The sequence below is a fragment of the Gymnoscopelus braueri genome (assembly GCF_963280865.1).
Source record: "Gymnoscopelus braueri genome assembly, chromosome: 2".
Taxonomy (NCBI): Eukaryota; Metazoa; Chordata; class Actinopteri; order Myctophiformes; family Myctophidae; genus Gymnoscopelus; species Gymnoscopelus braueri.
In genome coordinates, this window is record NC_137604.1 from 56,770,881 (window position 1) to 56,790,033 (window position 19,153).

Here is a 19,153-nt window from a genome sequence, read left to right on the forward strand (position 1 = left end):
CACTTAATTTCATCCTCTTTGCTATTTAGTTGACTGAGCGCACAATGGGAGAAAAAGACAGTTAATTCAGGCACTCACACACACACACACACACACACACACACACCCCCACACACACACACACACACACACACACACACACACACCTACACACACACACACACACACACACCTACACACTCACACCAACGAATATAAATAGCTCATTCCAGAGTAAATGGATTCTAAACAAAGGAGCTCCACCCTGTGTTCTCTCTCCTCGCCTATAGACTCCATCCCCTGTTACACAACTGAGCCCCAGGCCCATATCCCTGACACACACACACACACACACACACACACACACACACACACACACACACACACACACACACACACACACACACACACACACACACACACACACACACACACACACACACACGCCGATTCATTCGTGCATACAAATCAAAGTGAGTATGTATTTGGTAGAAAGGTTACAATTCATTCACGGATGGTTCCAGTGAGGTAATGTATTGTCCTCCATTACACAGAGAACACAACAGACAGCGAGAACAACCTGATTTCACACAAATCACAGCACGCTGTCTGACACAACATCAACCTGCTGCATCACCTCATAAACATCACCGCTGGGAGGAACGACAAACTATCAGTGTGGCCGTACAACACACCGTAAATAAGACAGGGTTTAGCACACCTGTCTGCGTCACAGCTGTATGAGAGAGAGCTGTGAGAGAGAGAGAGAGAGAGAGAGAGAGAGAGAGAGAGAGAGAGAGAGAGAGAGAGAGAGAGAGAGAGAGAGAGAGAGAGAGAGAGAGAGAGCAAGAGCGGCGTGGAGATTGATAGTGTGTATGGATATACAGGGTCTGTTCTTACCTCTGAGTCTCAGCACTGTACTGGCCCCTGCCCACTTGATTGACAGCGCAGAGTCTGAACTGATAGGTCCTGGCTGGTGTGAGCCCGCCCACAGACACCTGGCTCACAGCGGGGTCTACCTCTGACATGTAGACCTTCCACGGAGAGTCTGGAACAACACACACACACGGTTTATTGATAGAATCACCAATGCACTGGACAATAAGCAATATTCAATCTTCAATATTCAATATATTTCTGGATTTATCCAAAGCTTTTGATACCGTGAACCATAGAATACTTATATTAAAGTAATACTAGGTAACGTTTTCAACAAAACAAACCCCCAAAAGCCTTTTCTCTTATATTTTCTATTGAAACGGTGGTCTTGCGGGTAGTCATTCCCGCAAAAATGACGTCATCCGGCCGGAAAACGGAAACGGAAATGCACCGGTTTCCTGTTTGGCCAGGAACTACCGCACCGGTTTCCTGTTTGGCCAGGAACTACCGCGCTAATAACAAAAAGGAATCTCACGCTGTTTTTAAGAGATTGTAGGATTTGAAGATCGAAGAACAAGAGACAAATAAAACACAGCTCACGGTAACTAAAGCTCCACTGGCTAAGAGAAACGATCCACAGATAGTATAAAACAATTAAAAGAACGCTTTTTGAAACGCTTCCGTCTTCCGGTGAAAACAAATGGAATTCTGGGTAACGCAGGAATAAACGAACGGCCTGCAGTGACGGTAATGACCAGCAGAGGCTGCTAAAAATCATTATTTGTGGACCTGCATTGTATTACTTTAAAGCTACAGAGGTATGGTTTGGCTGGCGACGTGATTAAATGGCTCAGTGACTATCTATACTACAATTCGAGATGAGGCGCATGCGCGAGATGTAACTGGTCACGCTGGTCATGTCTTTCACCGCTGTTGCCAGATTGTGCGCGAGCAACAAGCAACCAGCTTCATGAAAAAACACAAAGCTGCGCGCTGCCGCACTGCGCATGCGTCGACGCACTTTCTCTAACCAATTACACCCACTTCACGCTTACAACACCTGGACATGGCAACCCAACCTCACTCTCCGAGCCTATCAGCGTCGTCGCTCATCGTTCTGTGATTGACAGCAAAAGTTGGCCAATCAGGTGGCGAGTTCGAGTGAGCCCGAATGCAGCTGAGTGCAGCCTCAGTGCAGCCGACCAAACACGAACGGCAGCCATTGTTTCTCTGGGCAGTTTCTGTGGCCAGTTTTCTCCGCACTTTTCAACTTCAAAAAGCTCTCAAACTTCTTCTTTGAGGCACGGAATTTACTTATAAGATATCGTTTGATAGAATTTAGTTGTTTCACTTCATATATGTGGTCAATTAATCATGACAGAGCCTATTTAAAAATAAAAATTCAGAGAACCGGCAGGGGCGGCCAGTCACACGCATGTATCCGAATAAGGCAACCTATTTTGGGCATGGCCATCTCAAAAGTCCTGTTGCGTCACATTAGTCCGCGATGTTTCACGGGGGTCTGCGATGTTTCGCGGGGGTCCCAAGACTCCCAGTGGGTCCGCGGACCCCCTGGGAGTAAAATGATTTAAAAAAAAATTGTTGTGTGAAGCTTAATGTCAGAGTGTTTGTGTTGGAGCGCCTCAGTGCGGCTCAGTCACGGCCTGGAGACCCCAAGGGTCTCCAGGGACCCCTAAGGGGGGGGGGGGGGGGCGACCCTCTGGGTATTTCTTTTTAATATTTTTTATCCCACTATTTTGTACCCCCAAACGATATTTTCTTTTTTTTGGGGGGGGGGGGGGGGTAGCTAGTTTGTGGGGTACCTCAGGGCTCCATCATTGGCCCTCTTTTACTTTTGATATATCTAAATGATTGTGCTTGGGTATCTCCTGGGGTACTTTCGATCTTGAAGTTCTCTCCTGTTTGAACTCTTTAGCACTTTTTGTGCTAAAAAAGAAAAGAAAAAAAAAACATCAAGATGGAAAGAACATGGAAGAAATGCACCACTTACTCTCTGATGCTCTTTCTGTCTTACACTGAGAAAGGGCAGGGGATACTGTGCGTGTGTGTGTGTGTGTGTGTGTGTGTGTGTGTGTGTGTGTGTGTGTGTGTGTGTGTGTGTGTGTGTGTGTTGTGTGTGTGTGTGTGTGTGTGTGTGTGTTAAAGCCAGTGTCAGACATGATAGCACAATGCATTTATACTGCCCATTCGACCTATAACACACTCCAAATAATCTACTCTATCACACACACACACACACACACACACACACACACACACACACACACACACACACACACACACACACACACACACACACACACACACACACACACACACACACACACACACACACACACACACACACACACACACACACACACACACAAACACACACACACACACACACACACACACAGAGTGCAGGTAATCAGTGTGTGAGGCTAAGCAGTCCATTTCTCACTGTCTGGATTTTGTCGTCGGTGAAACCAATCAGACAATAGACTTTCTACCTTCTTGCCTTTTCTCTGTTATTTCTGTCTGTCCTCCACACAAATCATTTATTTTACCATATTTCACTCCCTCCACCGCCTCCCCACACCCCCTTAATCTCTCTCTCTCTCTCTCTCTCCCTCTCCCTCTCCCTCGCTCTCTCTTTCTCTCTAATGTATTTTTGTCTCTCATTTTGTGGCGGTGTATTGGTGGCTGTTTGGCAGCCAGGGGGGTGATTGTCAGAGTTGTTAAAATGACGGTCGCTAATAAAGTGAACGACCGGCGACTCCCCGAGATATCAACAAATGAAATGGACACATTCCGTTTTGCTCTGAAGTCGCTTACCACGCCGATTAACATTAAACGCTGCTCCATTATATTGTTTGACATTTTGTCCATGGGGCCCATTCCCAAGGCAATGACACGCATGTCACATTCATTTACATATCCCTGCTCTCTCGCTCTCTCTCTCTCTCTCTCTCTCGCTCTCTCTCTCTCTCTCTCTTTCCCTCCCAACCTCTAAATCTCGACAGTCAGAGGGTCAGGGTGAGTCTATAGCCATTGTGTTTCAATCTATCTTTCTTGTCATTTATGCAAGGGACGTTCTCTCTCTCTCTCTCTCTCTCTCTCTCTCTCTCTCTCTCTCTCTCTCTCTCTCTCTCTCTCTCTCTCTCTCTCTCTCTCTCTCTCTCTCTCTCTCTCTCTCTCTCTCTCTCTCTCTCTCTCTCTCTCTCTCTCTCTCTCTCTCTCTCTCTCTCTCTCTCTCCCCCCCCCCTGCCTTCCATTAATCATTTGACAGAGAGCCAGCCTGCTGTTAGAACATCTGAGTTAGAGAGAGACAGAAAAAACAGAGAGAGAGATGAACAGCTAGGAAGGACTGACAGAGAGTTGTTGTGGTGTAAAGAGGTAGAGTAACTCTAAGTCTTTTTTTATGTAAATCAACGTGTATCAGCGTCTGGTATAGAAGCTGTTTGCTGCTCAGCAACCATAAAGTATGAAGAACACCTTATCCCCCCCACACACACACACACACACACACACACACACACACACACACACACAGGGCTATACGTACTGTTCTCAGAGAGCTCCAGCAGGTAGTGCAGAAGGGGGGAGTTTCCGTCGAACGGTCTCAGCCAGGACAGGAGAACGGAGCGGGAATCAGAGTCGTTCAGGAGAGCCGTCAGGGAGCGGGGCGAGTGGGGCAGCTCTCTGGGGAAAACAAGCCAAACACACAAACACACACACACACAGTAAAAACCCTCACAGAAGCAGTAGATCCAGTAGAACTAAAAGACAAGTCATTTTATGTTTGTTTGTGCTCGGGTGTTGCGCTCTGAAAATAGCATATCTAAAAGCTCACAACGTGTTAAGCTGTGATGCGTTGTGAGCTTGTTGATCGGCTATTTCCAGCATGCAAGGCACCGCCAAAATAAACAAAAAAATTAAAACTAAATCAACTGTAGATTTAGTCGACTAAAATCTTATGATTTAGTGGACTAGAACTAGACAAAAACCAAAACATTTCAGATGACTAAAATATGACTAAAACTAAATGGAATTTTATTCACAAGACTATAACTTAAAGGAGGAGTTCACCCAAAAAATTACTTATTTTCTATCAATTGCACACCCTATGAAGCCTTGAATCCATGGATTATTTTTAGTTTTTGTCGCATTCCTAAGCTAATTATTTGTGTCTCCTACCGGAAATACACACGGTCATCAAATTATTGTCTTAGGAATGCCACAAAAACAAAACTAAATCCATGAAATCAAGGCTTCATGGGGTGTGTAATTGATAGAAAATAAGTCATTTTTTGGGTGAACTCCTCCTTTAACTAAATAAAAATGTGCTGTCAAAATCAACACTGGAGTGTAGAAGCTGAACCAAATGGTCCTGGATTATACACAGTGCACAACATGGAATCTCACAGGCACAGGGTTCTATTGTCTTGCCGTCTCCAGTGTCAACATGAACAACAAACGTGTAAACAAATTGGATTCTGCATAAATAAACTCTTATTTTCCAAGGAGATGTAATTGCATAATGAAAGCAAAGCTTCTATAGGGAGTCAATCTGAATGGCATTGATGTGGATGTGTGTGTGTGTGTGTGTGTGTGTGTGCATATGCGTGTGCGTGTGTGTGTGTGTGTGTGTGTGTGTGTGTGTGCGTGCCAATCTCCTCTGATTGGCTTTGACTCTTATTAATTCCATCAGACCACCACTGCAGAAATCTTAAAAACCCTTGAACTGCTAACCACCAGCATTAATATTCTACTGACGATGTGCACGTTTGACTGATTACAACCTCATCTAACTGGCAAACAACCACATGGACCACATAAGGTGCACAAACTAATAATACAATGGTGAAACAAAACGCAAAACAAGTCCTGTATTGGTTGTCCTATGCAGTGTTGAGTAGTAACGCGTTACTAATACGCGTTAGTAATACATTGCTGTATTATTACTTTCCCCAGTAACAATTAGTGTAACAAATTACAATTGCCAAAACAGTAATAATATGATTAATTATTACTATTATTATTATTAATCCTAGAAATGCTGCGTTACTGTTACTGTACTAGAATACAATAATTATTTTGACCTGGACAGACTATTAAGCCAATAACACATCTACGAGCTAATAATGTGTTAGCTTATACATCTTTTCTTTTTAAAGCAGTAGTTCACCCCAAAAAATACTTTTCTATCAATTACACACCATGAAGCCTTGAATTCATGGAGATTCCTTTGTTTTTGTCGAATTCCTGAGCCAATAATTTGCGGAGTCGCCTATTGACCGATGACCCGGCCAGAAGATCTTTGCTTCTGGAGGGGGGGCCCTTGAACTAAATATTTTGAGATGGGGGTTCGCGGCCAAATACATATCATTTTGGGGGTCCTTGACATGGAAAACTCTGAAAACCACTGATATAGCAACATAATGTTTTCAAAAAAGCTGTTAGGATTTAGAAGACATTTGTAGAATATATATTCAAAGATTTGAAAAAAAAAATCAAGATTTGAAAAAAATAGCAGAGCTACAAGCTCATAACGCTGCACTAAAAGGTATATACACAGAAAACGGTGCGGGCGGGGGTTTAAGGCTAATTGGCCCCTTTATTTGTTTTAATCTTCTGTTGCTGGCTGTGATGTGAATATAATTAATTTGACTAATTTTGTTTTGATAATCGTACTGTACTGCTTTCAAAACAAATAGCAGTGCAGCATAATAGATCTGTTCCCCTCTTTTCATAAATGGTGCAACAAGCAGCGCAACAAATCTGCCCAATTTGCTAAATTAGTTCAGGAATACATTCACACAGTGGCAATCTGGATGGCAAGCTGGCATCCGTTAAGGGGGGAGGGGGGGGGGGGGCAAGTGTCCTTGTCATCAGGACTTCAAGGGTTGGTAATTCAAGTCCCATAACAACAGTGATCCCCTTGTAAAATAGATTATCCTAGGGGAGGAAACCTTGTATGTTCAAAACCATTCGTTTTCAATTCATTATTTAGAAAGATTTTCTGATACTGAAACGCGTCACAAAATACGGTTGTGAGCTTGTAGGCTATTTTCAGTACTGTGGAGCGACACTTGTATTAACTAATGGGTTAATTTACAAAAACATGAAATATGGAGATATGAGGTTTCTGCGCGACAGCAGCAATATCCCAGGCTGCTGTAAGTGTGTGTCTTCACAGTGGTGCAGTACTCCTGCAGGTATACTCCCTCTCCTTGAGTCACTCAAGTCCCACTTTTATATTCTTTGTATCTTGGACAGAGATAATCTCAGTACTTTGAGGTGTTGGAAGTAATAAGCCCGTCTCCTTCTCCCTCGTAATCCGCCGTCCGTAATCTTTTTTGACAATAGCTGACGTGACCCAGGACCCTATACCCACCTACCAGCAGTGGTGGAAAGTAACTAAGTACATTTACTCAAGTACTGTACTTAAGTAACATTTTGAGGTTTACTGGAGTATTTCCAACTTTTACTTCTACTCCACTATATCTCAGAGGCAAATATTATACTTTTACTCCACTACAATTATCTGAAAACTTAAAACTTAAAACTAAAATGTTTTTCAAAATAGTAAAAAGTACCTAAAAAAGGTTTAGGCATAAGGGGTAAAGCAGTGTGCAAGATATATAGGGCCCTGAGGGTTTTCCTCCCTGACTTATGACAAGATCATATTAATTAATAGATGTCAGCTTAACCACTGTGGAGCAGCTACCTTAACACGGTGTGCAAAGACAGGCACACCCACACACATACATTCTCTCTCTCTCCCTCTCCCTCTCTATGTTCTTGTGGGATTTGAACCAATAACCTGTTGGTAATTAGTCTGTTTCCTCAGCCGCCAGCGTCTGTTAGCCTCCATGACCCCTTGATACTGAGCTAACGAGAATGTCTGTCAAATACATGCGCGCACGCACGCACGCACGCACGCACGCACGCACGCACGCACGCACGCACGCACGCACGCACGCACGCACGCACGCACGCACGCACGCACGCACACACGCACACACACACACACACACACACACACACACACACACACACACACACACCATTTCCTGTACAATTTGGTCAGGCATAAACAAACATCCAGACCCCACCATGTCCACTGCAGTTTGACATGTTTAACCAGAGCTCACCTTCTATCTCTCCCCTTCCCAGTGATTGTACTAATATACCACAAATGCCTTCCATAAATATGTAATGCCTGTGTCTATTAATATATAATGGCCGCTACCTGATAGGATTCACTTTGAATGAGACTGTACGTGCGTGCGTGTGTGTGTGTGAGTGGTTAGAGAGACCGTCTGGTAAGCAGAATGTCACCGGTTCAACTCCCAAACCCTGGTCTATGTGTTGTAGTGTCCTTGAGCAAGACACTTAAAACTCCTAATCCCTCCCACCCTCGATCGCTCACCATGGCCGTCTGAACAGCCATCAGCTGGGTGTGAAGCTGAATTTGCTATTTTTGAACAGTTTTGAACAATGTTTTTGCAACACAAATCTTCTCTTCTGGGGGTCCCTGTCACAAAACATTTTCAGATGGGGGGGGGGGTCCGTGGCCAAATACATATCATTTTGGGGGTACCTTGGCACAAAAAAAGTTTGAGAACTGCTGATTTAGAAGGCCTTAGGTCTTAACCACTTAAACGCATGCATATGGGTATAACCGGAGTCCCTCAGGGTTCAATACTAGTGTATTTTCTGTTTTCTGTGGATGCTGGGGTTTAAGTGGTTAATGGGTTAAAATGTAGAGGTCAATATGACGTGTATATGCAAGCAAATACTTGCAAGCAAGTAATTGCACAATCACTCGCTGACACACACACACACACACACACACACACACACACACACACACACACACACACACACACACACACACACACACACACACACACACACACACACACACACACACACACACACACACACACACACACACACCTCCCTCTCCCCAGCTCACTATAGGCTAATTACGTTGAGATGTTTAGGTTTTATAACAGCAGAGTGCAGCAGCAGATGAGCTGCGAGTCCCTGAGAGGTTTGTGTGTCTGTTGATCCAATGTTGCTGCTACTAGCTGACAGTAATAAACACTAACTAGGAACAAGCTCACTTAACACACACTGGCTATAAAATAACTGCAATTTAATTGATTTGCTCCAACAATGGAGAGAGAGCACATGGTACTTAATAGAGAGAGGCTATTAATATTGGAAATGTTGGCCGTTATTTCATAAGTCAAGTGATATATTCTCTCAACTCTGGCTCTGTGTCAATTTACCTATAACTGCTGTTTCTTCTTTAGTATAATATAGACCACTGGTTCCCAAACTGGGGGTCGGGACCCCAAGGGCGGTCCCCAAATGATTTGGGGGGGGGGGGAACCTAAATAATTGCGCAGCGTGCCAGTCGCGTAGTTCTACACGAAGTGGTCTTTTTTTTCCCGCAGTGACACATTTCATTGTAGGCCTCCCTCGCAGTGACACATTTCATTGTAGCACACCAGAAACGGAAATAGAATGTCAATCGAAGATTTTCGTTCCCACCCGCTTCCCCTAATCCGCCATTATCTCGGTGTTGCTTTTCTCCGCGCTGAACGCTGTTTAACTCTCTCAGTGCCACGCCCCGAGTTATCCAGAGTTTTTTCTGAATGCCCTCAGTGCCAGAACGAGAAATCCAGAGTTTTTACTTTTGACTGTGATCGCGCTATTCTGTTTATTTTTCATCATAGGTTTCGTTTCCCACTTACTTCACACACACCGGGATCCGGTTTCATGACGCAGATTCCGTTTCCGGTTCTCATTTTTTTTCCCGGTCATTTTCGGCCAGAATAGGGAAAAACACATTTTTTCACACGGTATAAAAAACGAACCGAGAGCTCCTCTTCTATTTTCTTTAGTCTGGGTGACGGACAGTCATCGTCGTCGTGTATCACATCGTACTTTAATCCGATCGGCAATCTGCGAAAACGTCACATCCGGTTTATGACGTATGCACTGTTTGAGCCTGTTTGGGGGGGGCGAGCGAGTCAGCGAGGTGATCAATGTGTCTATTTGCTGCTCTCTGCTGGTAGAACTGTCGTATGTGTTTAAAACCGCAATCAGACAATTTATTTGAATGAAAAATTACAAAATTACAAAATTAAAAAACACGCAAATCGCTGGCACTGGGGGAGTACTTTATGAAAATACTCTGGCAGTCAAAGAGTTAATATAAACTGCGACTACTGCAAAATGGACGATCGCCGATTGAAAATTTCTTCTCTGGGCCACTCACACAGCTACCCTGTGTGTCTACAAACAGTTGAACGCGCGATCTTAAGGTATTTAGCGAGGTCTGTGGCGAGGTAAAAAAAATTTTATAAAAAAATCACTGGCACTGGTGAGTACATTATGATATTAAACTCTGGCGTGGAATGTGTTAATGTGCAACATTGTTTTCTAACTTAACAAGTAAAAAAACCAACATACATTATAAGTGTATACAGGGTATCTGCACATTTCTAAAGTTACAATTTAAGGACTTGTAAGACTTTAAAAAAAAACAAATTGGCCAAATAGTCAAAAGAGGCAAACATTGTGAAAATAGCCGATCTACAAGCTCACAACGCCTCGCAGTGCGAGGCGTTGTGAGCTTGTAGTTCGGCTATTTTCAAAATATTTATCTGTGGAACCGAGTCAAACTAAATGTAATGCCTACAATTCCAAGTGCTTGTCAGGGTGGGGGGTCCCTGCAGTTCAAATATGATTATTTAGGGGGGTCACGGCCTGAAAAGGTTGAGAACCACTGATATAGACCACTGACATCAGCCAGCACTGAGGCATCATGATGAAGGTGGGAATTTAGCTGCATTGATTTGGAACGTTTAAAGAATTTGGAACAAGTAAAGAATTAATGGCACTTTTTGCTGAGAACTTGGAGCTTGGTGAATCATTTTTTGATTGTCTAAATTACTATAGTAAATGGTAAATGGTGCATTTATATAGCGCTTTTATCCAAAGCGCTTTACATAGATTTTGCATTACATTCACCCATTCACACACACATTCACACACCGATGGCAGAGGAAACCATGCAAGGCACCAACCTGCTCATCGGGAGCAATTAGGGGTTCAGCGTCTTGCTCAAGGACACTTCGACACTAAATCTGGGGGAGCCCCCCAGCCAAGGATCGAACTGGGAACCTTGCGGTTTCCAGTTCACTCTACCCGGCCACTCTACCCCTGAGCCACTACTTTCCAATATTGAGTAAATCAGTTCCTCTTGTCAAATTTGTGCGTTTAATGTATTTTGTCTGTATTGAAATGGATTCATTGTATCAACAATAATTGTATCCAAGCGTGGTGAAATTAACGATTGGATGATTGAATCATTTCCCAAACAATAGTAATTGAATTGAATCATGGTGAGGTCAGAGATGAAGGTCTTCACAGGCCCAAACTCTAATTGGACCCGTGAAATTTGAAATTCATTCTGAGATCTGATTTGTTCTGTGACGTTACAGGACCTACCCTCTGACTCTCGCTATTATATAGACCTGACAAAGCTAATAATTACAAACCTAACAATTACAATTGTTATTTAAAATGCTGTTCTACTTGTATATGCCAGTGATAGGCTACTCCATAATGGAATGTAGCAGCTATGTAGCAGCCTACAACAAGAGACAATGAAATTAAATTGCATGGTTTCAACTCGCTGAAGAACCTTTGATCTTCTCTCTCAACTCAGCTGGCAGCCTCAACATTTTCTACCTCATTTTGCGCTGTAGTAATCTGATCCTAGGTCAACCTAATCATCATGTACTGTAAGAGTGTAAATTACACTGTAAGCACTTAATGCTTTGTTTTCTCTCCTGATCACAGTATACGCAGGGGCGGACTTAAGGATCTGGAGGCCCCAGGCAAACGGTAGTATGAGGCCCCTGGCTGCGGCTCAGTGTCACTGCCCCCCTCCACAGATTTTGTTTTAACAGAATAGATGTAATTCATTTATTTGCCAGCAGTATGAGATGTTCCTTGGTATTGGCTTGAGAATGAGCTGTAGTGTGAGAATGCTCTAATATAAAATGAAAACGCTGCCAAGCTCACATGACTTCGAGGCGTGCCGAGTGGGAGTCGTTGCCGGCCCGTGATGTCACAGTGCAGGTGTAATCCCCGATGTCACCTGACCAGGTCTGGCCAATGGTGAGGGTGCCCTGCCGTACGGAGACACGCCCACTGCTAGAGGGAAGGACCACGACTCCACTGCGATCCCACTTGAAACTATAGAAAGAGAGGGACACATTTATATACAGGACAAACACATGTTATATGTACACGCACACGCACTTTACTTTACTTAAATCATAATGCAAATAGGTACACCTCACAGGGAGAATTATATTACCACGGGGAAAACACATGGACCCGGAAACAAGTCCCACAACTATACTATGATCCAGCACAGAGAGAAGTCACAGACAATCTTAAATAGTCTCTGAGGCTCGTTAGCCAACTAGGCATGGCTGCGCAGCTGAGTCCACTCTTGGCAATCACGCCCGCCCACCCACCCACCCACACACACACACACACACACACACACACACACACACACACACACACACACACACACACACACACACACACACACACACACACACACACACACACACACACACACACACACACACACACACACACACACACACACACAATCATCAGGTACTGTACCTGACAATGACTCTGGGGTCATATGTGGCGTTACAGTTGAGCGCCGCTGTGGTCCCTTTGATAACACGCTGGTCTGATGGAGGCACAGAGATGACTGTACGACCTGTAGACAACAACAACAACATCAGAAACATTGTACCTGTCAGCAGGAAGTGCTCCTGGGTGGCTCCGGAAAAAAAGATACATTCTCTCCCCTCGTTTATGCAGGCAACAGTGTTCATTATTCAGATGGTGGATGTGCATGCCTGTTCAGCTGCAAAAATAATGAGACCTTTCCTTCCACTGCTAATTAGTCTATAATTTACACATGCAGATTTCCTCTGAAAGAACACACAGGCACGCACGCACGCACACACGCACACACACTTCTATTTATCAAATTCTGCTTATTAGTCTATTAGTCATGCTTGTACTGCCCAGATATTAGTCACTACATTTTACAGAGGATGCTAAATTAGAGATATGGTGAGTGTGCTTTCCTGTGTCAGTGGGTATGTTCCTAACTAGAGACCTACCAGGGATGGGACCAGTAGGTATGTTCCTAACTAGAGACCTACCAGGGATGGGACCAGTAGGTATGTTACTAACTAGAGACCTACCAGGGATGAGACCAGTGGGTATGTTTCTTGTATCTCTTCATGTCACCTTTGTTCGATATATATTTGTTTACTAAAAAAAATGACTTTTTTATAAGGTGGATCCAGAATATGAATTTGTGTGGTTGGATGACTCTGGGAAACTGAAACGTCTCTTTCAATATGACATTTTTCTTTTGCTTCATTTCTTGAAAAGCCTGCATGGTCAATGAGGAGGAGGGCCGTGTACATGTAAAATATCAGGGTCTTATTTGCACATGTATGTATTGAATGCATGTGTATCTATGTGGTACATTTAAGGCAGGACGTAATACCAACAGGAAGGATTGTTAATGTCAGTTGTTTTTTGTGTGTAATGTGTCATATAATCCCATATGGGATGGGCCAAAATGGTGGCATGACACGAAAAAAAAGTCATTCATTCATTCATTCACTATGTTGATATATTAGTCCATGAGCCAGACAAGATTTCATTATCGAAAGAGTGGGCAGAACCATACCTATATTAAATTGTTCATAGGGTCAATACGAGTAAATAAATATATGATAACCTCTCCACAGGAGCAGCTTTTTCATGGTTATCACACATTTTGCTATTTTCCCCATACGTACATGACAGGTGAAAAAATGATTTTTTTTAAAAAAGAGTTATCATAATGAAACTTCCTGAGTTGATTACTTACATGAAGACAATGATTTATCGTATTACAAGTTTTCTGAAATTGTATATTTAAATATGCAAATTAGGCATTACGAAAATATGCCCGAATTTGTATAACTTTCCAGAATCAACATTGGAACATTGGACAAAGCCAGAGTGAACATTCTTATTTCATTTTATTAAGATGTTGCAGTCAAAGGTTTTTAACGAGGGAATATTCAATATCTGGCTCAATTTTGGGGCTCTGGCTCATGGACTAAATGCCTAATTTGCATATTTAAATATACAATTTCAGAAAACTTGTAATACGATAAATCATTGTCTTCATGCAAGTAATCAACTCAGGAAGTCTCATTATGATAACTATTTTTTAAATTTTGTAATTTTTTCACCTGTCATGTACGTATGGGGAAAATAACAAAATGTGTGATAACTATGAAAAAGCTGCTCCTGTGGAAAGGTTATCATATATTGATTTACTCGTATTGACCCTATGAACAATTTAATATAGGTTTGGTTTTGCCCACTCTTTCGATAATTATTGCTCAATTTTGGGGCTCTGGCTCATGGACTATATCTTGAGCACTTGTTCTCAGGCTTTGTTACTTACTAGAATGTTATTTAGAAAGCATGTTGTTTACTTGGTATCCTAGTTTATTTGAGGCACTAAATGTTTCTATCTGCATTCTACTAATGTGACTATTTGACCGTGTTGTTTATTGACCAGAGTTCATGCTTGCTCTGCTTATATTCCGATCTCATACTTGTAAGTCGCTCTAGATAAGAGCGTCTGCTAAATGTCTAAATTGTAAGTTGTAAGTTCCTGCTAACTGGAGGCCATGCAAGGTGACGTGACCCCGGTCTGAACAGAGCCATTTGTTTCAATAACGACGCCGCCAGTTTAAATCACACTGCCTCACAGAGCAGACCTGGCAACACCCAGGCCAACCTTAACCCATTAACACATTCCATGCCAGAGTTTAATCTCATAATGTACTCACCAGTGCCAGCGTTTTATTGTTGTTTTTTAGTTTTTTTCATGTCGCCACAGACCTCGCTAAATAAGTTAAAAGTGCGCGTTCATTTGGTTCTAAACACACAGCGGATCCGTGAGAAACGGCCAGCGAAATCCGTTTCCAAATCCGTGCCGCCATCTTGAAGCTACAGCCGATCAACGGTAAACAGTGATCAGCGAGGAGAAAAACAACAACCAGAGAAAATCGAGTTTTAAACAGGATCCCAGACAGGAAGCGGATACGATCGAAAAAACCGGAACCCGAATAATTCCGTTTCCGACCGGAAACCGGAAACGGAAATGGATCAAAAAAATTCGGAAAGTGCACCTGGGGCACTTAACATGGGAATCGGCGGTTCGCGTAGATCTACGCGACTGGCACGCTGCGGCTTTAAATAGGTTCGCGTAGATCTACGCGACTGGCATGCAATGTGTTAAGAACGGGAACGCATCTGTGTCATTTTTTTATTTGAGCTAAAAAGTATTATTTTATACTTTGCTATTCAAAAATAGCACATATACAAGCTCATAGCGCGACGCAGAGTACCGCGCTAGGAGCTTGTATAGATCTGCAATCTTTTGAAAAATCGTGAAAATGTGTGCGAATCTTTGAATATATATATATATTTATAAGCATTTTAAAACAAATTTTTTAACTCAAATCTTTGCTTCTGGGGATTCTACAAAATGTTCTTATAAATCCTAACAGTTTTTCTTTTTTAAACGTATGAAAAAACTTAATTTGAGATATAAATGTATAAATATATTCAAAGATTTCACAATTTTTTTTTTTCAAAAATAGCAGATATACAAGCTCATAGCGTGGCACTTGGTGCCATGCTATGAGCTTGTATATCTGCTATAATTTAAATAGCCAAAGAAATCTTAAAATGACACAGATGCGTTCCCGGTCTTAATGGGTTAAACTAATTTGACCCAATTCAATGTGCAACAGCGCAGCAGACACACAAAACCAGCCAATCGATAAGGTTGACCAGCTAATCAATCACCCCCCTTCACCTGGCCAATCAAGTGATTACCTGACCGCTAAAGCGGCCCGCTGCCTCAATATCAAATCAGGCCTCTCGGTGACCTTGGGTTAATGAGAGGGGACATCTATGGATGAATTAATGTCTATTTTAACACAAACAATATCGAATAGAGATTGTTTATTTTGTCTGTGTGTGTGTGTGTGTGTGTGTGTGTGTGTGTGTGTGTGTGTGTGTGTGTGTGTGTGTGTGTGTGTGTGTGTGTGTGTGTGTGTGTGTGTGTGTGTGTGTGTGTGTGTGTGCGTGCGTGCGTGCGTGTGTGTGTGCGTGCGTGCGTGTGTGTGTGTGTGTGTGCGTGTGCGTGTGTGTGTGTGTGTGTGTGTGCGTGCGTGCGTGCATACTCCAGACGGTGAGTGCAGCGGTTGCATTGATGCTTCCTTCCGAGTTGGAGGCGACGCAGGTGTATTCTCCTGAATCCTGGAGGCTGACCGGCTGAATCTGTAGACCTCCTGACTCCAGGAGGTTGAAGCGTGGGATCTGAACCGAGCCACTTGCCAGGATCTGAGATCCTACACACCAGTGATGGAAGAAGTACAAAAAAACATTTTTTATTAAGTAAAAGTATCAATACCACAATGTAAAAGATACTCTGTTACAAGTAAAAGTTCGGTATTCAAAATGTACTTGCACAAAAGTACTAGTAATCATAGTGTGCAGAATGACCCATTTCTAGTTTTCTAAATGTATAAAAATCTTTTGAAAGGAGATCTACAAGCAGATCTACAAGCTCACAACGTGTCGCAAAGCGACGCGTTGGCAGCTTGTGGATCGGTTATTTTCAAATAGTCAGGAGTATATATAGGGCTGAAGTGGTTAATGTATGTGTTTGTAATATTAATCAACGTAAGAGAACGTAACTAGTAGCTACAGGTTTCAAATAATTGTAGTGGCGTAAAAGTCAATATTTGCCTCTGAGATGTAGTGGAGTAGAAGTAAAAGTATTGCAAATTGTAAATACTCCAGTAAAGTAAAAAATAACTCAAAAGTGTACTTAAGTACAGTACCTGAGTGAATGTACTTAGCTACTTTCCACCACGCACGCACGCACGCACGCGCACACACACACACACACACACACACACACACACACACACACACACACACACACACACACACACACACACACACACACACACACACACACACACACACACACACACACACACACACACACACACACACTAAATATTTATTTATGTCCACATAAACAAAAGTACAAGAGCACCTTGTACAGAGGACATAAACACTGCAGTCAGACAATAAGAAAACAGCCAGTTACAAAGTGTCTAGACAGCAGGACATTGTTACATACAATATTATGTTGACATACTTTGTCAAACACAGCAGACATCATTCATGGATAAAGTAAACATGCACACGCACACAAAACACACACACACACACACACGCACACACACACGCAAACACACACACACACACACACACAAACACACACACGCACACGCACACGCACACGCACACGCACACGCACACACTTTACGACCTTGCTTTCAACCTTGAATCACTCTTTCCTGGGAATGAAAGCCACGCATGCATGCATGCATGTGTGTGTGTGTGTGTGTGTGTGTGTGTGTGTGTGTGTGTGTGTGTGTGTGTGTGTGTGTGTGTGTGTGTGTGTGTGTGTGTGTGTGTGTGTGTGTGTGTGTGTGGTGTGTGTGTGTGTGTGTGTGTGAGGGTACCTTTGCTCCAGGTAATAGCAGGTTTGGGGGCTCCGGTCGTCTGGCAGGAAAACAGGGCAGTATGGCCGTTGGTCACTGTCTGTTCCGATGGGGGTTGTAAGAAGGCGGGGGCTACACCTAGCGCACACACGCACGCGCGCACACACACACACATATTTTCACTACTTTTGTGCGTATGATGATGATGATGATGAAGTACGTCATTAATTTAAAAGAAAAAAAACATAAAAGGTTAAACTATGGAGATACAAGGTTTCTGCCCGACATCAATGACATGCAGCTGTGTGCATAACGTGATGCCCTAAACCAGGCTTGTCGAACTCAATTTGGGGTCTGGGCCGCATTGGTCAATAAGTGACTTGAGGTGGGCAGACTGGGCACGCAGACACAGAGACACGCATGCACGCTCATGCACATTCAGTTATACATCATTGTTTTTCAGTCTGTTGTCTCAGTCACTGCTATAACTACAGCATATCACTTTAAAAACAATTATGAAGATTATATATAAATTAATTATGAATTAATTAATTGCACGTCCCACTGGAAGGAGACCCCGGGGCAGACCAAGGACCAGATGGGGGGATGTTACGATGTATCCAATAGTGAGCCAATAAAATTCCTCGTCCTTGTTTCCCTAGGCAGCGCTGGTTAGCAGGGATCAATGCACTTTTAGACTGACATGTTTGTGCCAGCGTGGGTGATTAGATTTATTTCTTGATCTCCTCTTGTCTTGATTGTTTAGACATGACTTGGCCATTGTTCTCACAAAACAAGTTTGGCCACTATTAGACCTTCGCAGTCAGAGGCAAGGGGGGTTGGGGGGGATAACTGCCTGCCGGCGCCGCCGTTTTTTTTGGTCTTTTTTTTCTCTCGTTTTTTTTCCATTAGAGCTAGTATGAAAAGGTGTTTTTTCAAATCACTTCGCGGGCCGCCATGGACCTTTCCGCGGGCCGCAAAATGCCCGCGGGCCGCCACTTTGACACCCCTGCCCTAAACAGTAGCGGCAGACTAACTAAGTGGCCGTTGTGATGCTATTATGTGAAGTCATAATGTCAGACAATGGATAAATACAGAGGGAAAAGACAGTGGTTGTCAGGGGAACAGGTTGTCCTTGGTGTTGTTAGTGGTTGGTTTCTGTGGGAGATACAGTATTTCAGAAGGCACATCGTCTCTGTCGGGCGGACTGTAACTGTAACTTTTCTGGATTCAAATTCAAACGTAGCAAAAGTAGCAGATCTACAAGCTCTAAACGCGTCGCTTCGCGCCGCGTTTCGAGCCGCGTTTCGAGCTTGTAGATCTGCTACTTTTGATGCTTTCGTGTGGCGCTGTAGTATGATCAAGTAGGGCGTTAATTTACAGAAAAAAAACACTTAAAGTTAAAATATGGAGATAAGGGGTTTCTGCCCCGACGGCAACGATATGGAAGTAAATGCTGCTTCGGTGTGATGCTGGATCCTCCAGGGAATGCAGCTACTGTTCTGTTCATGGTGCAGATCTCTGCGTCTCTCCTCCAATAAATATTAAATAAATACACA

At 43.1% G+C, this 19,153-nt stretch overlaps 1 protein-coding gene across 1 annotated transcript in view; it reads right to left on the minus strand.

Annotated features, from left to right (window-relative positions):
* sdk1b (sidekick cell adhesion molecule 1b) overlaps nucleotides 1-19,153 on the minus strand; it is a 399,597-nt gene that overhangs the window by 113,989 nt on the left and 266,455 nt on the right. The window contains 6 exon segments of the mRNA XM_080416488.1: nucleotides 880-1,027; nucleotides 4,427-4,563; nucleotides 11,974-12,147; nucleotides 12,595-12,697; nucleotides 16,257-16,424; nucleotides 17,616-17,732. Coding sequence (XP_080272614.1) covers nucleotides 880-1,027; nucleotides 4,427-4,563; nucleotides 11,974-12,147; nucleotides 12,595-12,697; nucleotides 16,257-16,424; nucleotides 17,616-17,732 — 847 coding nt within the window.